The following is a 17,493-nucleotide window of genomic DNA, read 5'->3' as shown; positions in this document are numbered from 1 at the left end:
AATGTTTTGTCACTGAGTGTTACTGACAACCGCTTTAAGTTCCTTGGATCACTTGTCACTGATAATGATAATTCCAGGTCAGTCTATGAATACCTCAATGAAATCATAACGTCAGGATTACGTAATATAGATGCTTCCTTAGTACGTCCAGTGTATAAATTGGAAATCTATTCAAGATATTTTCTACCATCAATTAGATTCCATGTCACAGTGAATGATCTTTGTCAAACACATTTAAAGCAGCTTGATGCTCTCACAAATAGATATGCAAAGAAATGGTCTGGCCTTGCTCACCCAGCCACCCTGGCAATGATTCACATGCCAGAAGGCCTGGATATTCCATCCATCTCTGACTTGTACATTGAATGCCACACTCTCGCTCATGTCCACATTCGTGAAAGGAGTGATTCTAAAGTCAATGAATGTTTGGATTCCAAACTTGAAAGAGAGAAAAAGTGGACAAGAAAAGTGTCTGCTACTGTGCAATCTGAAAAGATTTGGAATGATATACATGTGCAAAATCTAACAGCTAATAAACAAAAAATTGCAGTAAGAAACTCATGTAAACAACGGGTGTCAGAATACTGGCGAAGTCATGTGAGAAACCTGGCGGTGCAAGGCAAAACCCTTGAATTAATTAGTATAGAAACCAATAACTCCCAGTGGAAGAGTGTGGCATACAATCTACCCGAAAGAGTAACCAAATTTATGCTTAATGCTCTAACGGACTCATTGAATACACGGGCAAATTTGCTTACATGGGGTAAAAGGTCAAGTGATAGATGCACAAAATGTTGTAATCGTGAAACACTGCACCATGTGTTAAATCACTGTCCAGTTGCCTTAGAACAGGGACGTTTCACTTGGCGCCACAACAATATATTACATTATATCGTTGAGGTCGCCAAGTCGGGTATTGATGCGCACAGTGAATCTGTATCAAGTCCTGTCATCCAAAGTGATCTCGCAGGTGACGCACGGTCTGTCCGGTCTACTGTACCTGTTGAATGCACCCAAACAGACTTAATCCCAGATATGTGCATATTTTGGAAACGGGATAAGAAACTTGCAATTATTGAACTCACGGTTCCTTTCGAAACAAATCTGATCAGGGCAAATGAACGAAAATCAAATAAATATGCACCTATGATTTCGGACATAGAAACCAATGGTTTCGATGTGGCTTTCCTTCCTATAGAAATAGGTTCTAGGGGCTATATCAGTAACGACAATTCACAAAAGCTAAAGAAATTTCTCTCGCTATGTGGGAAACCGGTGCCTTTCAAGACCTTTCGGGATAAACTTGCCTCACTTGCAATCACTTCTTCATTTGTAATATATTCGGCCAAGGAGGAACCCGTATGGGAATGTCATAACCCTCTAATGTAATAATAACCAAATACCGTAAGACAAAAAAAATAAATAATAATCATAACAAAAAATATACTACGACTTATGAGGATCTCCAAAATGTGACCCCCCCCCCCCATAACTTACACCCTCGGAGATGATTTGTTCAGCATATTGACGTTGGTGAGCGTATGGGCCTTCCGACTGTTGGCTGATAAGGTTCATTCATTTTCTTTGTCTAACGGTTGGTGGGTTCATGCGTTCACCGGCCCAATATTGTTTTTCTTTTTTGTCTGAGGGTGTGTGGTGTGGAAGGGGGAAAACATAGCCTGTTATAACTATGTATCCAAGGAAAGAAGAAACGTTCCTATCTGGTCTGTGTCGGGGTATATGTGCAATCATTTGAATTTATGTAATGCCCTGGAAGTCACATGTTCTTTCGTCTCTCTTTCTCTCTCACTCCCCCCTCTCTCCCACCAGCCCCCACCCCTCTCCTTCTCTCTCCTCTCTCTTTTACTCTCCCCTTTTCATTCCTCCTCTCACTTCAATTTTCATTATTTCACGTTTGTATGTACTGTCTCTCCCTTCTTTTATAATTTCCATCTCTCTTTTCTCAACTGCTTTTACTGTTTTTTTCCTTTTATACACTCTACTTCTCTATAATAATTTCTATGCTTGTTTTAACATTTTGATTCGGGGTAATTATAGTAATGTATTGTGTATGCTATTATGTTAATATAATCTATGTTATTTATGTATGCCCTGCTTGTTCTGTTACTCAGATATGTCCTGGGCGCTCCCTTTATGTTTGTATATTTTTATTCCTTTGAACGATTTGAATGTTAATAAAGTGATGAATTACTACTTTTATTCTTTTGTGAACTACTTTGATTCTTGAATCTGAGTGCGCACAGTCAACCTTTTTTGTTGATGCACCATAGAGGTGGATAGCCTTACTACATTTATGATCCACCTTTATGTGATGCGCTTACTTCGATGCGCACAAACACACACATACATACATGTACAAAATGTCCGTACACACACATGCTCAGTGGTATAGACTGAAGGAGAAAGCTCAACCGTGCAATGGAAAAATAAAAAAATGCACGGTCGCCGTGCAACGGAAAATGAAATTTGCATGCAGCAAAAAAATGGATCAAATATTGAATGGCTTTCAACCATTCAAATTACAAGAATCATTGTATGAGTCGTATAAATTGAAATAACAGTGTGGAACTTTCTTAATTTCTTTGACTGCATATCATAATAGGGAGGATGCAGAATGCTTTCAGGAACATAGAAAATGTATTGACAAATGCCCATCAAGACAATGAGCCACCGAGAAGTCTTTGTCAAAATATGGTGAATCAAAATTAGCAGTTTCGTCCTTGACTTTGGACAAACAACATATTTGCAAGCTTCCGTCACCTCCGAAAGTTAGGATGAACTGGTGCTGAGATTCACCATTTTTGACAAAGACCTAGCTGTTCATTGTCATTTCACAGGTATATTTCATGCACAAAGTTGTAGAGTTCTAGAATCAATGTGAAGTGAAAGCTCGCTATTTGTTGACTGCAGCAGTTGATTGTCTGGTGGAAATTCAGATCGATTGCTATGAGAATTGCTATTTTCAGAATTTAATGTATGCAAACACACAATTAATCATTTCCTTGATATGTTTTGTCCGAATGTTCTATTGCAGGTAATCTCACACAACAGCAGTCAGATGTTGTTCTTGAAGTCACTCTAGAGGGCAGCAAACATGACAGATGAAAGCGGTGACATGCTGGAGACCAGATATAGGTCTCTTGTAACAAAGTAAGCCAGTGAGATACATACGTGTAGATAGATGGAAGTTAAGAGAATCCTGTTGAAAAGAACAACTTTGTATCAAACACATATGACATGCTACAATTCAAGTTTCAGATATTGATTGGCCAATAGTACATGTGTGCATTTGTCAATAAGTTTCTGGAATTTGTCACTGATTAAAAGTTTTGTAAATCAAGGCTCTTTTTCTTCTGTCTTGTCAATGGCAAATTACCTGCAAATTCGGTTCCAATAAAATGTACATTTTATCATGGAACAATACTTATACATTAAAGGGGAATGAAACCTTTGGAACAAATAGGCTTGTGTAGAAACAGAAAAATCAAAGAATAAGAATAAAGAAAGTTTGAGAAAAATCGGACAAATAATGAGAAAGTTATGAGCATTTGAATATTGCAATCACTAATGCTATGGAGATCCTCCCATTGGCAATGCGACAAGGATGTGTGATGTCACTGATGAACAACTTTCCCTTTGGTGGACTATAAAATACCCTCAAAATGACTCTTTTGGCATTCTCTTAAGATGATACAAACTCTTTATCCATGATGTATTCTTAAAAAAATAATGTATTACATGCCCTCATGTAGACAAAACACATTATTTATGGATAGATGTGATAAAAGAGGCAATTCTAGTGAAATATATACTAAGGTAATGGAGAGAGTTGTTCACAAGTGACATCACACATCTTTGTCGCATTGCCAATTTGCTATCTCCAAAGCATTAGTGATCGCAATATTCAAATGCTCATAACTTTCTCATTATTTGTCTGATTTTTCTCAAACTTTCGTTGATCTGTTTCTTTGATTTTTCTGTTTTCACACAAGCTATCTTGTTCCGATGGTTTCATTCTCCTTTAATACTGTGCATGTGTATATCATTTGATTTTTCTTTTTACATTGGGTCTAACATATCTCACTTTCAATCAAATTCCTTCCCGCAGACCATCATTTGCCTCCGAGCTGAAGCAGTACAATCTCTACTTCGCTGGTACAAGACCAACCCAACAGCTTCAAATCCATGAGGTAAAGAGACAAGAAAATCGAATATTCTAATGAAATATCCTAACTTCATATCATTATACTTGTGATCAAGTATTAAAGGGGAATGAAACCTTTGGAACAAATAGGCTTGTGTAGAAACAGAAAAATCAAAGAATAAGAATAAAGAAAGTTTGAGAAAAATCGGACAATAAATGAGAAAGTTATGAGCATTTAAATATTGCAATCACTAATGCTATGGAGATCCTCCCATTGGCAATGCGACAAGGATGTGTGATGTCACTGATGAACAACTTTCCTTTTGGTGGACTATAAAATACCCTCAAAATGTCTCTTTTTGCTTTTTCTTATGATGATACAAACTCTTTATCCATGATGTATTTTTAAAAAATATGTATTACATGCCCTCATGTAGAAAGAACACATGATCTATGGATAGATGTGATAAAAGAGGCAATTCAAGTGAAATATATAGTTTAAGTAATGGGGAGAGTTGTTCATCAGTGACATCACACATCCTTGTCGCATTGCCAATGGGAGGATCTCCATAGCATTAGTGATTGCAATATTTAAATGCTCATAACTTTCTCATTTATTGTCCGATTTTTCTCAAACTTTTGTTGATCTGTTTCTTTGATTTTTCTGTTTTCACACAAGCTATCTTGTTCCAATGGTTTCATTCTCCTTTAAGTAATCTCCTACATTTAAGAAACTGGTTGAAGAAGAACACAGTCTGGCCCCCATGAGGAGACAGTCGTACTGAAAGTTGTCACCAATGTTTAAAGGACAAGTCCACCCCAACAAAAACTTGATTTGAATAAAAAGAGAAAAATTCAACAAGCATAACACTGAAAATTTCATCAAAATCGGATGTAAAATAAGAAAGTTATGGCATTTTAAAGTTTCGCTTCATTTCACAAAACAGTTATATATTTGTGCACATCTCAGTCGGTATGCAAATGAGGTACTGATGACATTACTCACTATTTCTTTTGTATTTTATTATATGAAATATGAAATATTTCTATTTTCTCGTCATTGTCATGTGAAATGAAGTTTCATTCCTCCCTGAACATGTTGAATTCCATTATTTTAACATTTTGTGCTTCAGGCAAGGAGGTCCTAATCGTCAAATTCGTAAAAATTGAAATATTGTATAATTCAAACAATAAAAAACAAAAGAAATAGTGAGTGAGAGACATTATCGACTCTCTTATTTGGATGTAACTGGCTCGTTCATATAACTATTTTGTTAAAAGTAAGCGAAACCTTGAAATGTCATAACTTTCTTATTTTACATCCGATTTTGATGAAATTTTCAGCATCAACATTTCTCTGAGGTGAACTTGACCTTTAAGTGTTAGCTTGTACAATTTCAGTGACATCCTTTAATTTGATTATAAAGTGAGAAGCATTGGTTTATGACTGCCACTTTCTCAACTGTCAAATAAATTATAGTTTATTGGTATTAAAAAGCTTGGCAAAATATTTACCCGATCAACTGTCTGACTTTAAGGGTTAATAGTCAGGCTGTCGGGTCTAATTGCAAGAATTGTTGCTTCCTTGATGAATTGAGAGCCTTTGGTTTGAATCTGTTGTTGTAATAAGCATACCAAGACAGTTTTACATTGTGAGATTGAACATTGATGATGAACTGAGTGTCTGATTGACATTTATGTAACATTGGCAACCCATAGTTAGACCACTGATTTTAACTTTTGTATATTTCTTTGTGAATAAATGCCCCAGTATTTATTTTGAGATTATAGTTGTACATAGATTGTGATTATAGTTGTACACTACTTAAGGCAAATAAGCGAATGTCATTAAATCACTACGTGAAACATGTATACATGTATGTACTTCATATTTTTGTTACTGGTTTACAGAGGAAGGGGATGCCCGTCGTGTATGGAGTCCTCAAGCTGTACTGGGGAACGCAGCAGGTGATACGCCTCAAGAAAGAAGAGCCATCATGGAAACGCAAGAGCACGCGTCTGCCCTGCGAGAACGGACTCGACGAGAAACTCATGAATGCCATGGGAAGCGGCGCGAGAAACAGGCGCTCCCTGAAACTGCGCGATAGTGTCGGCGACATTCCCGAGGAGAACGACGGGTCCGATAACGACCACAGCCACGAGGAAGGCAACAATGGGGTTTCAAAAAAAGAGGACAATTTGGCCACCTTTGAACGATTGAGAATGTCTAACTCATTGCCCAGGGATGCCTTGAACAATCACGATGTGGTCGCAGAGATTGAGAAGGCAGCGAACGGATCGCCAAATGGCGATATTGAACAGAAAGAGCTTTCATCAACGATGCCAAAGAAGTCAAATTTAAGGAGGAGAACGATGTCTTTCAGCGGGCATCTCTATAATAGCAAGGTAAGGTGACCAATGCATGAAGGTTTTCAGCAGTGACGTTATCAGACAGATGTCATATGACAATAGCCATAGTAACATTCAGACACTGAAGTAGAAATTGTTCAAAATACTTTAATTACCATCAACCAATCGGATCTTTTAAATTTGCAATCAATCTTAAACTTTTGTGTGACTTGGTCCTGTTGGCATTAATGGCCTGTGAATACTGTTTTTTAATCAATCTTCAGGTACAGTTCACTAACAGCTAAGATTGACTTTCATTTAGATAAAATCAGTTGCTAAAAATTTCATTGGTCTTCAGATTTAAAAATTATTTATGCTCGTAGCGAAGCCCCTCCTCCCTTTACCCATAATATCGCAAACTTAAAGATTCAAGATAGTACCTTTCTGACTAAGGTTAGTAGAACAATTGAAAAAAAAGCAAACCCAAGCTGATACCTCTGCCTTCCATGTAGAAACACTACCGCACTCCATGATCTTGGTATTCATGACATGATTATGACACAATACATGTAGTGTGTATATTGTAGATATCAATTGGGTCTTCCATGCTTATTGGTTTTCATTGCTGTCAGTTCCGTTGTCAAGCATCCTTTTTCATAAAGCCTGTTAGAGACGTCTGGTGGTGTTTCACAAAAACATTTGACCTTGAGTCATGCTTAATTGCTTACACGCACATTATAATAATAATAATAACGGTATATTTACCCAGGGTAGCCACTTCAGGTCCGAAAACTGTTCTCCCAGCGGGCCTTGCTATTATTATTACCCGGCTAAGCTATGCTACCTATTCAGGTGCACACAGCTCTTTGAGGAATTACTTCCTGCCGGTACCCATTTCCCTCACCTGGGTCGAGTGCAGCACATTGTGGATGAATTCCTTGCTGAAGAAGGAAATTATGCCATGGCTGGGGTCTGAACCCACGACCCTCTGTTTCAAAGTCGGGAGACTAATCCACTGGGCCACGACGCTCCATGACATGCCATGTAACATGCAATCTTGTTGATTGATATGCAGTAGTGCGTGTCCTCTAAGCATGATTTTGACCAGGCAAATGGGAATTTAAGTGTGATTCAAAGTCACACTTAAAGAGAAATACCAGTAGTAGCAGTAAACACTGATTTCATGAGAAAGTCTGTAAGACCGGGCTTAATTGTCGGTTTATCATTGAGGATCTAGATCTGGTACAGTAACATAAACTGAACTTTGTGAAATCTTGAAATCTACGCTGAAAAATGTTCACACTGAAGATCACCAACACAGATAAGCGCACGTGGGACAGTGTATTATTATTGCTATGAATGTCGGCCCGACGCTTGACCCGAATTCTGTGCTTATTTGCTAATTTCTCAGCAATTACACAATTTCTTCCAGAATCCTGTTGCACATATTTGTTATTTATACAAACAGACACTTTGGTAGTCATTTCATTGGATTCTGTACAAACTCATTTTTATATCATTACCACAAATGGAATTTACCTTTAAATCTTTGTGAAACACCCCCAGAACTGTCTTGCATTTAACTGGCCCATCTTTTCCCTTCCCTCATTTTTTTTCTTCTCAGACGAGGGTGTTCAGACCGAGATATGGAACGGTTTCAAACGTGAGAGCTTCCAGTACACAATCGACCATCGAGGTCATCAAACTACTACTTACTAAATTCGCAGTGGAGAACCCTCCTGAGGAGTTCAGTCTGTTTTCAGTGTCGAACAGTGGAGGTAACCTACAACATTTCTCTTAAGGCCACCGCACACCTTACGACCGTTCGCGATCCGATTTTGGAACAAATCGCATTTTGCTCATATTCTGACAATGTAATTGGAACATATAATTTCATTTGAGGTTGAAATTAATTGAAGGAATACTAATATAACCATTTTGAATGATTGCAAGCTTTTATTTTGGAGTAAAGGCCAAATTACATGTAGTTTCAAATCGTAGCCAATCGTACGACTGCTATGATGTCATTATGACTAGATATTCATTTCGCTTTTATTCTAACAAGGATGATAGCATAGTCACAGATTTGAACATAAGGAATTTGTACAATGATTTAAAACATTACACAGTAAGATATTCCAAGTCTCAATATTATCATCATTTTCTACTACATTTTATTCTGAAATCGGTTCGCAGACCAATCGTAACGTGTGCGGTCGCCTTTAGTCGTGAATTGAGTCGTGATTGAGGCAAATCATTCTGAATTGTGGAGGTCTAGAAATACCATAATTCTTCATCGTGAACACACAATTCCGAGCATTATATGCTCAAGAGATGGCCTATGTGCAGGCTGCTACATAAGCACTTGCCCGATTGCCCAGGGCAAGTTAAAGTTAGAGTTTGGCAAGTGTTTTGAAAATAAAGACCAAAACTACTTGCCCGAGTCGGGAAAGCAAAATTCTCACAGTGGAATGACCAAAATAAGGGTCGATATTTTTGATATGATATCAATCCTTATTTTGGTCATAGTGGGCAATATGAAATAACTTTGGAAATAGTCATGCAATAACAAGGTTCATCAGCTCATGTCAAAGTAGAGAAAAGAAGTTCATTGGTTTATAAAACCACAACACTTTCTTTTGAAGAGGTGAAACTTGAATAAAGGATTTTTTTGGGCAAATGAAATAGATTTATTGGCAAGTATATTCCAACTATTCAAAAATTTACTTGCCCAACTGGGAAAGTGCTTCTAAAAAGTTATGTAGCACCCTGCCTATGTATTCCTTTTGTAATGATAAAGATATTACCTATGCCTTCTGGCAAATGTATGCATTACAAGCTGGTTATAGTCAGATTGATTCGAATCAGTCACAAAACATCCTATTATGATTGATTTTTATTTACATCCATGAAATGCAAGAATATACCCAATAATCTTCAGAGATCGTGCTTGCCAGGTACCTTAATGAGTAGAACAGTCACTCGGTTGTCAGGGTTGGTCTACTTTGATACCTTGGGACTACTTTCATTTACAAAAGTTTACCTGAAATAAACAGGACATTATACTATCATCTTTACATCAACAAACAAACATTAACTTTAGAAAACAAAGGATCAGGAAACTTGTTATAGAAAGAACAACTATCTCTGAAACAATGTCAATTTACTCCTGTTTTTTAAATCTTTTTTAATCTCAGGTACGCAAGAGCTGAAGACCCATGATTTCCCTCTCCTCAGGAGGATACAGCTCGGTCCTGATGAGAATGTGGCGAAGATCTTCGTCATGGAGAGAAAAACTTCTCAGGTTTCCCAAGAGGTGAGTCCTAGAAAAATGAGCTAACATCTAAACATTCATGTTTCATTGAGAAAGTCAGGTGACCTTTAACCAGTCAGGTGACATGTGGCTGTTGATTCTGCTTTAATAATGTCTATGATGACATAAAGTCAGGGTATTTGGTCAACAGGAATGTGAAGAAAATGTATTAGTGTGTTTTATGAGGTACTGTGTTGGCAAAGTATGCAGTTTTCTGTCAGAGCGATTGTTAATTGGGTGAATGTCATTGAAGAGTTCCTGACATTTGCTCTGGTGACAATTGTACATATGGAAAGTCTACACGTTGAGCCAAACATAAAGCCTAACTTTCAAAAATAATAAATCATGCTCCTCGTCCTTGCATTATTCTAAACCAAAACGTAACCTTAAGCCATCTGAGATAGAGAGTGCAGTTGGCTCAGTCAGTAATGCGTCTGCCTGTCGAACCAAAGATCGCGGGTTCGAGTCCACTCCGGGCAGATGACTGAGGCCAGTGCGTTGTGTGTAAACACCTCTCCATGTTTCATAGACGCAGGCTATGTTACAATGGAAAACACTCCATCCCTTGGATAGGACATTAAATGGAAGCCCCGTCTAGAGCAGAGTCACCACCTTTGCACGTAAAGAACCCACTGCACTATTCGTATAAGTGCAGGGGGAAACCCCGGTGTAGTGGTCCAACTGCACTCCCCAGAATCAGTTATATCGGGAGGAGAGACCTGCGGGTCATAGTGATTCAGTTCGCTTTTCGCCTCCCAGGCACAGGTGACGCTAAACAAAATAATAATAATAAAGATATTAGGACTGGAGTAAGTGTCACAGGAACATAATATCGTGTCGCCCATTGAAGTAAAACCACATCACCTCAGTTAGTGAACTGAGCAACTGATCAATCATCATCTTGATTTTTCTATTATGTTTTAACCCCCCCCCCCTCTCTCCTAGGTGGCCCAATATGTCAACTTACCATTCCCAGTGCTACAGGCAATCCTTCAGAAGTTCAAAGAGGAAGAAAACAAAGAGGTCGAAGAGATAAAAAAGAAGTGAGTTTGAAAAGTCCCATTTTTACTCCTCTTATATCAAAAAGAGATGGTCTATACCCATTTTGTTTATTCTTCTATCAAAGCACAAAGTACATAAATTTGATAGGTAATCAATTATATATATATTTATGCAACAAACAAATATTGAAAATAGATTTAGTCCTCGAAGTAACAGCAGCTGCTGAAGGTAGGTAGTTGAATGCAGCCCTCTGCCATTAGTTTTGGAATATCAAAGTATTGTGACAAAAATAATCGCAGTATAGATTAGCATTGAACTTATTACCTTTGCATGGAACCATGATGATGATGATGATGATGGTGGTGGTGGTGGTGGTGGTGATGATGATGATGGTGATGATGATGATGATGATGATGATGATGGTGGTGGTGATGGTGGTGGTAATGATAGGGTGATGGTTGTGGTGGTGGTGATGATGGTGGTGGTGGTGATGATGATGATGATGATGATGATGATGGTGGTGGTGGTGGTGGTGATGGATGATAAGATGATGATGATGGTGATGATGATGATGATGATAGTGATGATGTTGATGGTGATGGTGATGATGATGATGATGATGATTAGACAAGGATGTTAATATTAGTTATGGTGGTAATGACAGCCATGATGATGATAATCTACTCATAATTATAGTACTCTGATAATTCATGATGGTAATTATTATAATTTTAATTAAAATCCAATTCTAAGGGTAACAAATTTATTTGAAATGCAAATACTGAAGTGACACAACTGATATTATGGAAATGGAACCCCTATTAAAGTATTTGATGATTCTGACTTTCAATATTACAGTGAGCATAATTAGATATTATTGGATCTTCTGCTCTGTACATATGATCAATGAAAGCTTATAATCTAGCTCACAGTTTTCAAACATTAATTTCCTCACAATCAATATTTATTGAGAATTTTCTAGGACATTCTGTTTACGGTCCTTCTTTAATTCAATCAATTGTATTGGTGTGTTTGCGTGTACATTTTCTTGCATCATTTTTTTCTCTCATATGATTTACCCTATTTCCAATATCATCTATTTTCTCTTTAATGTCTCTCCCTCTCTTACCCATTTCTCTAGTTTTCTCTTGATACTTTGATACTTCTTTTCATTCTTTATTCTTCCTTTTCATTCTCTCTTCTTCCATTTCCTTCTCTCATACCCCATCCTCTCTCTTCTTCATTCTCTTTTTCTTTCTCCTCTCTTCTCTCCCTCATTTTCCCTCTCACTCCTTTTCTTATCTTCTCTCACCTTTTCCGTTCTCTTTTGTTCTCTCCCCCACTCTTCCTCTCTCGCATTCTTGTACTTTCTACCTAATTTCCTTCCTCCACTCATTTCCCTTTCCCCTTTCTTCCTCTTCTCCCCTCTCGCTATCTCTCTATTGCCCCTCATTTACCTGTAATGGGGGGGGGGGGGACAAAATGGGAGAATATGCTAAAATGAAATGCTGAGTGAAAAATGTAAATTACAAGTAAGAACTTGCATTTATTGGTGTTTGATGTTGTTATATGGTGTGTTCCTTTTTTCTCTCTGCCATTTTTTTTTAATCCATGAACAAATTCTTCCAATCCATCAAATGCTTTCAAAATGCAATTAAAAACATCCAACCTGTAATTGTATTGTTGCAAGTTAATGAACACATTTGTATAGATAATTCAACTTTGATAAAGAAAGGTTACAAAATTGCAAATGGTCATGCAAGATGGATGGACATATTCCATTTTGTTAATTAAATTGATTTTTTTTAAAGGACACTGTATTTTTTAAATTATGAAAAGATAGTTACTTAAATACACAAATGCAATTTTCTTCTACCTCTCCATTTTAAATAGACCTAAAGAATAGACTTTGTCCAAGGATCAATATTTATTGAATTGTGTAATTAATTAGATCTGCGTATCAATGCTTAGTCTTGATTCAATAGCATTGCAGTGCATTGACTGCGACTGTTAATAATATACATCATTTCACGTAATTAATTAGCTATTTACAATACATTGAAATGGACAAGGTCAACAAATTGACAGAATGAAATATCTTCTGTATCCATGTTTTAAAGGGTTGATGTAGCATGGCATTGAATGGTTTTCAGTGCATGACATTGTGATCAAACTATCCATGTTTTCCCTTTCAACTTTAGATACTCAATATACCAGGCAACCTTAAAGAAAAAAATGGAAGTCCTTATCGAGAGCACGTAAGTCAACATTATTTATGCAAACATTGTATTCTCATGTTTGGTTGAGTCAGTAAGTGTGAACAGGCTTGGTTCATGAATAATGTTATGCTCCTTTGGAAATTTGGGAAATAATTTCTTAAGGATTTCATAGTGAAATCTCTTTAATCCCTTATAATGTCAAAGCATTTTGTTTCTCTATTACTCTCCTTATTCTTCTCTAACTTCTTAAAGAGAAATGCCAGTAGTTGCAGTAAACACTGATTTCATGAGAAAGTCTGTAAAACAAGGCTTAATTGTCAGTATATCATCGAGGATCGAGATCTGGTACAGTTACAATGTACATAAACTGAACTCTGTGAAATCTTGAAATCTATGCTGAAAAATGTTCACACTGAAGATCACCAACACAGATAGTGTATAATTATTGCTTTGAATGTCGGGTCCGACGCTTGACCCAAATTCTGTGCTTATTTGCTGATTTCTCAACAATTACATAATTTCTTCCAGAATCCTTTGGCACATATGTTTTATTTATACAAACAGACACTTTGGTGGTCATTTAATTGGATTCTGTATTAAAGAACTCATTTTGATATCGTTACCACAACTGGTATTTACCTTTATGCTGTTAGAACAGGTTCTTAAGATTACTTTGAAGTTGAATAAAAAAAATGAGTTACATGATGGGAAAAGTTGGTTCTGCCCTTTCTCGGGGTTTTTCAGACAGATACAAATTTAAAGTGAATAGGCAAGAGACACCTAACACAAAAAGACAAACAAAAATTTTGTGAGCTCAACAGTTCTCCTGATTGCAGCTAATCTCAATTCAGTTATACCAAATTATTCTTTGTGTGCATGCTATCGCAACTTTAAAGCTAATCAGCTAAACTCTCTTTATATTATCCAGCTTTACAATATACACAAATAATTTACCCCAGTGTGAAAGTTCCCTTAGCATGTCCAAATCATCCTTGACCTTGAACTCGAGTAGTATTTAGTTTAATTGTAAAAAACTACTTTCTGTGGATGCTATCACAACTTTTAAGCTGATCAGCTTAACTCGCTTTATATTATCCAGCTTTACAATATACAAAAATAATTTACCCCATTGTGAAAGTTTCCATAGCATGTCCACATCATCCTTGACCTTGAACCCGAGTAGTATTTAGTTTAATTGTAAAAAAACTACTTTCTGTGGATGCTATCATAACATTATAGCTAATCAGCTAAACTCTCTTTATATTATCCAGCTTTACAATATACACAAATAATTTACCCCAGTGTGAAAGTTCCCATAGCATGTCCGAATCATCCTTGACCTTGAACCCGAGTAGTATTTACTTTAAGTTTAAAACTACTTTCTGTGGATGCTATCACAACTTTAAAGCTGATCAGCTTAACTCTCTTTATATTATCCAGCTTTACAATATACAAAAATAATTCACCCCAGTGTGAAAGTTCCTATAGCATGTCCAAATCATCCTTGACCTTGAACCCGAGTAGTACAGTTTAGTTTAATTGTAAAACTACTTTCTGTGGATGCTATCACAACTTTAAAGCTGATCAGATTAACACACTTTTTATTATCCAGCTTTACAATATACAAAATAATTTACCCCAGTGTGAAAGTTCCCTTAGCATGTCCGAATCATCCTTGACCTTGAACCCGAGTAGTATTTAGTTTAAGTGTATAACTACTTTCTGATGGAAGTGACAAAGTGCTGGGGAGAGAGTTTTGAGGAAGCTTGGAAAATTTTCCTTACTCAAAACTTGATTGATTATAGAGGTACCCGTAGTGCTTGTAGCCTATTACATTGGCTGACTTTATTGATGTGTTTACAAACAAACTGGGAGGCACTGGGGGAATCCAAAACGTCATAATGTTCTGTTGGTCATCCGTGTATTTTTCTGCAAGTGTTGTCGTGATGTAATTACAAAGAGTATACATTACCATGGGTTATTTTTTCAATCACTATGATAATAGTGCAACTTACTTGCTTAGATTTGCCTATTTCTTTGAGGGTGTTTATAATTATCATAAGCTCATTAATGGAGCGTTGCAAGAAACTTGAGTTGCAATTGATTACAGATCGACTGCAACTTTGCAGCCGATTCCAATCGACTGCAACTAGCACTCAATCGCCAATTTGCGTTGCAAGAAAAAGGCTTGCGATTGAACGCAAGTTGCAGCTGATTTTTTAACCTTGCGAGCGCATTTTAGTATACTTATAATTCCATTTGAAAAAAAAATAACGGGAGCATTATTCATGTAGCTCTCATGATTTTGCTTGGTTTTGTTGTGTGAATTCTTGCAAAAACAAATGTGTGTACATGTACTTCTGTTATACTGCATCCAAAATAACAGCAGAAGCTTTTGATCGTCATGTTTGCATCTGATTGTATCTTTGTGTTTATACATTTGTTCATAAGTACTTTAGTCATTTTAGTCACACTGCAAAAACACCAGTTTTGATTTAACACCAGCCTGGCATCTATATTGGAACACACCACTGAAGTTTTGATTAAATGTCTATCTGGTGTTAGCATAACGCCAAATTGGTGCTGTTTCAACACTTCTCTCGTGTTTTCCTACATAGATACCTAGCCGGTGTTAAATTAACACCAATGTTTTGGCAGTGTATGTGTAATTTCATGCCTGTAGAGAGGATTACACGTGGGGTAGTGGGGTGCTTTTACTTCATATATAAATTTCTTAATTCTTGTTTCATTTCCCATCCCCCTTCCCCCTCTTCGCTTTTTAATGTATTCTCTTATCATGTAACATTTTCCATTCACATTACACGTGCTACTAATGTTCCTTCCTGTATTCACGCCTGATTTATCTTTCTCACACTTTCTTCATTTCTGTTAAATTTTTCACAATTTGTATTAATATTTAATCCCTTAGTAGTTTAGATACTAGGTTGTAGGAGTTTGTGAATGTGGTAGTTTTCCTTTTTGCAGTGAACTCATCATTAAAAGAGCATTTCATTTCTCTTATCACCCTCACACATTCCCTCTCAGTTTGCCCAAACCTCATTTATTCAACCTACTCACTAGGTGGTTTCAGACCGCCTCGAAGTTCGTCAGTTCCAGGTATTTTCTGATCGGGAAATTTACCCGATCAGAAAATACCAGGTAATATTGGCAACGTGAAAGCAAATTGCACGTAATATCCCTGAAAAAAAATACCCACTAAATAGTAGGTACTTGGCAAAATTACGAGAACTTTTGCGGGATTTTTCCACGGTCGCAGGTATTTTGGCAATGTGAACGTGTAGTTAGCGCGAGCACCGTGGGTGGCTGCTGAGCTAGTGGTTTTGAATCTTGCGCCTTGCCTGCTTATCAGACCATACTGCGCATGCTCCTAACTTCAGGAATTGTCCCGAAGGGTATGTTTCGGGGCGGTGTGAATGCAGGAATAATTAATGGGTATTTTTTAGCCTAAAAAAGTTCTCGTAATTTAACGGGAATTCTTATGATCGAGGCCGTTTGAAACCACCTACTTATTCTCACCCCCCACTCGTTTTCACCCTTCTCAAGCTCCTAATCCCCTCTCCCCCCCCCCCCTCATTTTAATCTATCACCACTAATACCATTTCCATGGTTTCTTATTCAACTTTATACAAACCCTCATCATCTTTGCTCTTAATTATATTCTTGCCATCATTTCCTATCTTTTCTGCTACCATAGTAATTTTATTTCACATATTTCATTTACCACTAGACAGATAATATTCACTTTCACCATTGTTTCCATCTTCTTTGTATCTCCCTATCTCATGTTACATCACTTTTATCTTCTCGAATCTAAACTATTTAATAGATTCCTCTTTGTTGTCACGTCATACCGTGTTACATGTATATATCTAATCCATCAATAGCTAAGCACCTAGGTGCTAGAATTGTTTCTTTAATAGCTTTTGTGGTAGTTTTGTTTCACTCTATTTCTCGTTCTGTCCATCTCTCCTCCACCCTTCCATCATTCATATAGGAACAAGAAGACAAAAGAAAAGAAGAAATCGTGGTGGAAATCATAGGGACTGACCAACATTTTTTTTTCAAATGGATCTCCAGTCAGAATTCACATCGACTAATTGTACTTCATGAATTACCCATTGCAATACTACATCGACTAACATTGTTTTTCTTACTTCTAAGCTGTTTTTATTCTGAGTTTTAATGTTAATTTTATCAAATACTGTCTTGGATAAGTCTCTACTTTGTCTGTTTTCTTATTGTCTAAAAGCATTTCCAAATAGACTTCCAGTCAGAATTCATATTGACTTCATGGATTTTCCCAATGCAATACCATATGATTGCATCAATTATTATGTTTTCTCATTTTTTTAGCCATGTTTAATCTCACTTTTAATATTAATATGACCATTGTACAGTAATGGGTTATCTTTCACTTGGTCCAA

General features: G+C 36.9%; 1 protein-coding gene across 3 annotated transcripts in view; it reads left to right on the top strand.

The window, feature by feature from the left end:
- LOC121431632 (ras association domain-containing protein 2-like) overlaps positions 1-17,117 on the top strand; it is a 36,502-nt gene extending 19,385 nt beyond the window's left edge. The window contains exons 3-10 of one of the 3 annotated variants that reach the window (XM_041629226.1): positions 3,056-3,171; positions 4,130-4,211; positions 6,077-6,571; positions 8,139-8,292; positions 9,712-9,830; positions 10,773-10,870; positions 13,031-13,087; positions 17,064-17,117. In XM_041629226.1, coding sequence (XP_041485160.1) covers positions 3,116-3,171; positions 4,130-4,211; positions 6,077-6,571; positions 8,139-8,292; positions 9,712-9,830; positions 10,773-10,870; positions 13,031-13,087; positions 17,064-17,109 — 1,107 coding nt within the window. In that variant the 5' untranslated portion in view covers positions 3,056-3,115 and the 3' untranslated portion in view covers positions 17,110-17,117. Of the gene's footprint in view, positions 1-3,055; positions 3,172-4,129; positions 4,212-6,076; positions 6,572-8,138; positions 8,293-9,711; positions 9,831-10,772; positions 10,871-13,030; positions 13,088-15,977; positions 16,215-17,063 lie in introns of those variants that run through there. The other 2 variants (XM_041629228.1, XM_041629227.1) reach the window with 2 other exon arrangements.
- Positions 17,118-17,493: the final 376 nt, after the last annotated feature.

The sequence above is a fragment of the Lytechinus variegatus genome, chromosome 18, assembly GCF_018143015.1.
Source record: "Lytechinus variegatus isolate NC3 chromosome 18, Lvar_3.0, whole genome shotgun sequence".
NCBI lineage: Eukaryota > Metazoa > Echinodermata > Echinoidea > Temnopleuroida > Toxopneustidae > Lytechinus > Lytechinus variegatus.
The sequence above is the reverse complement of the archived record's forward strand: the minus strand, read 5'-3'. Positions and strand labels throughout refer to the sequence as shown.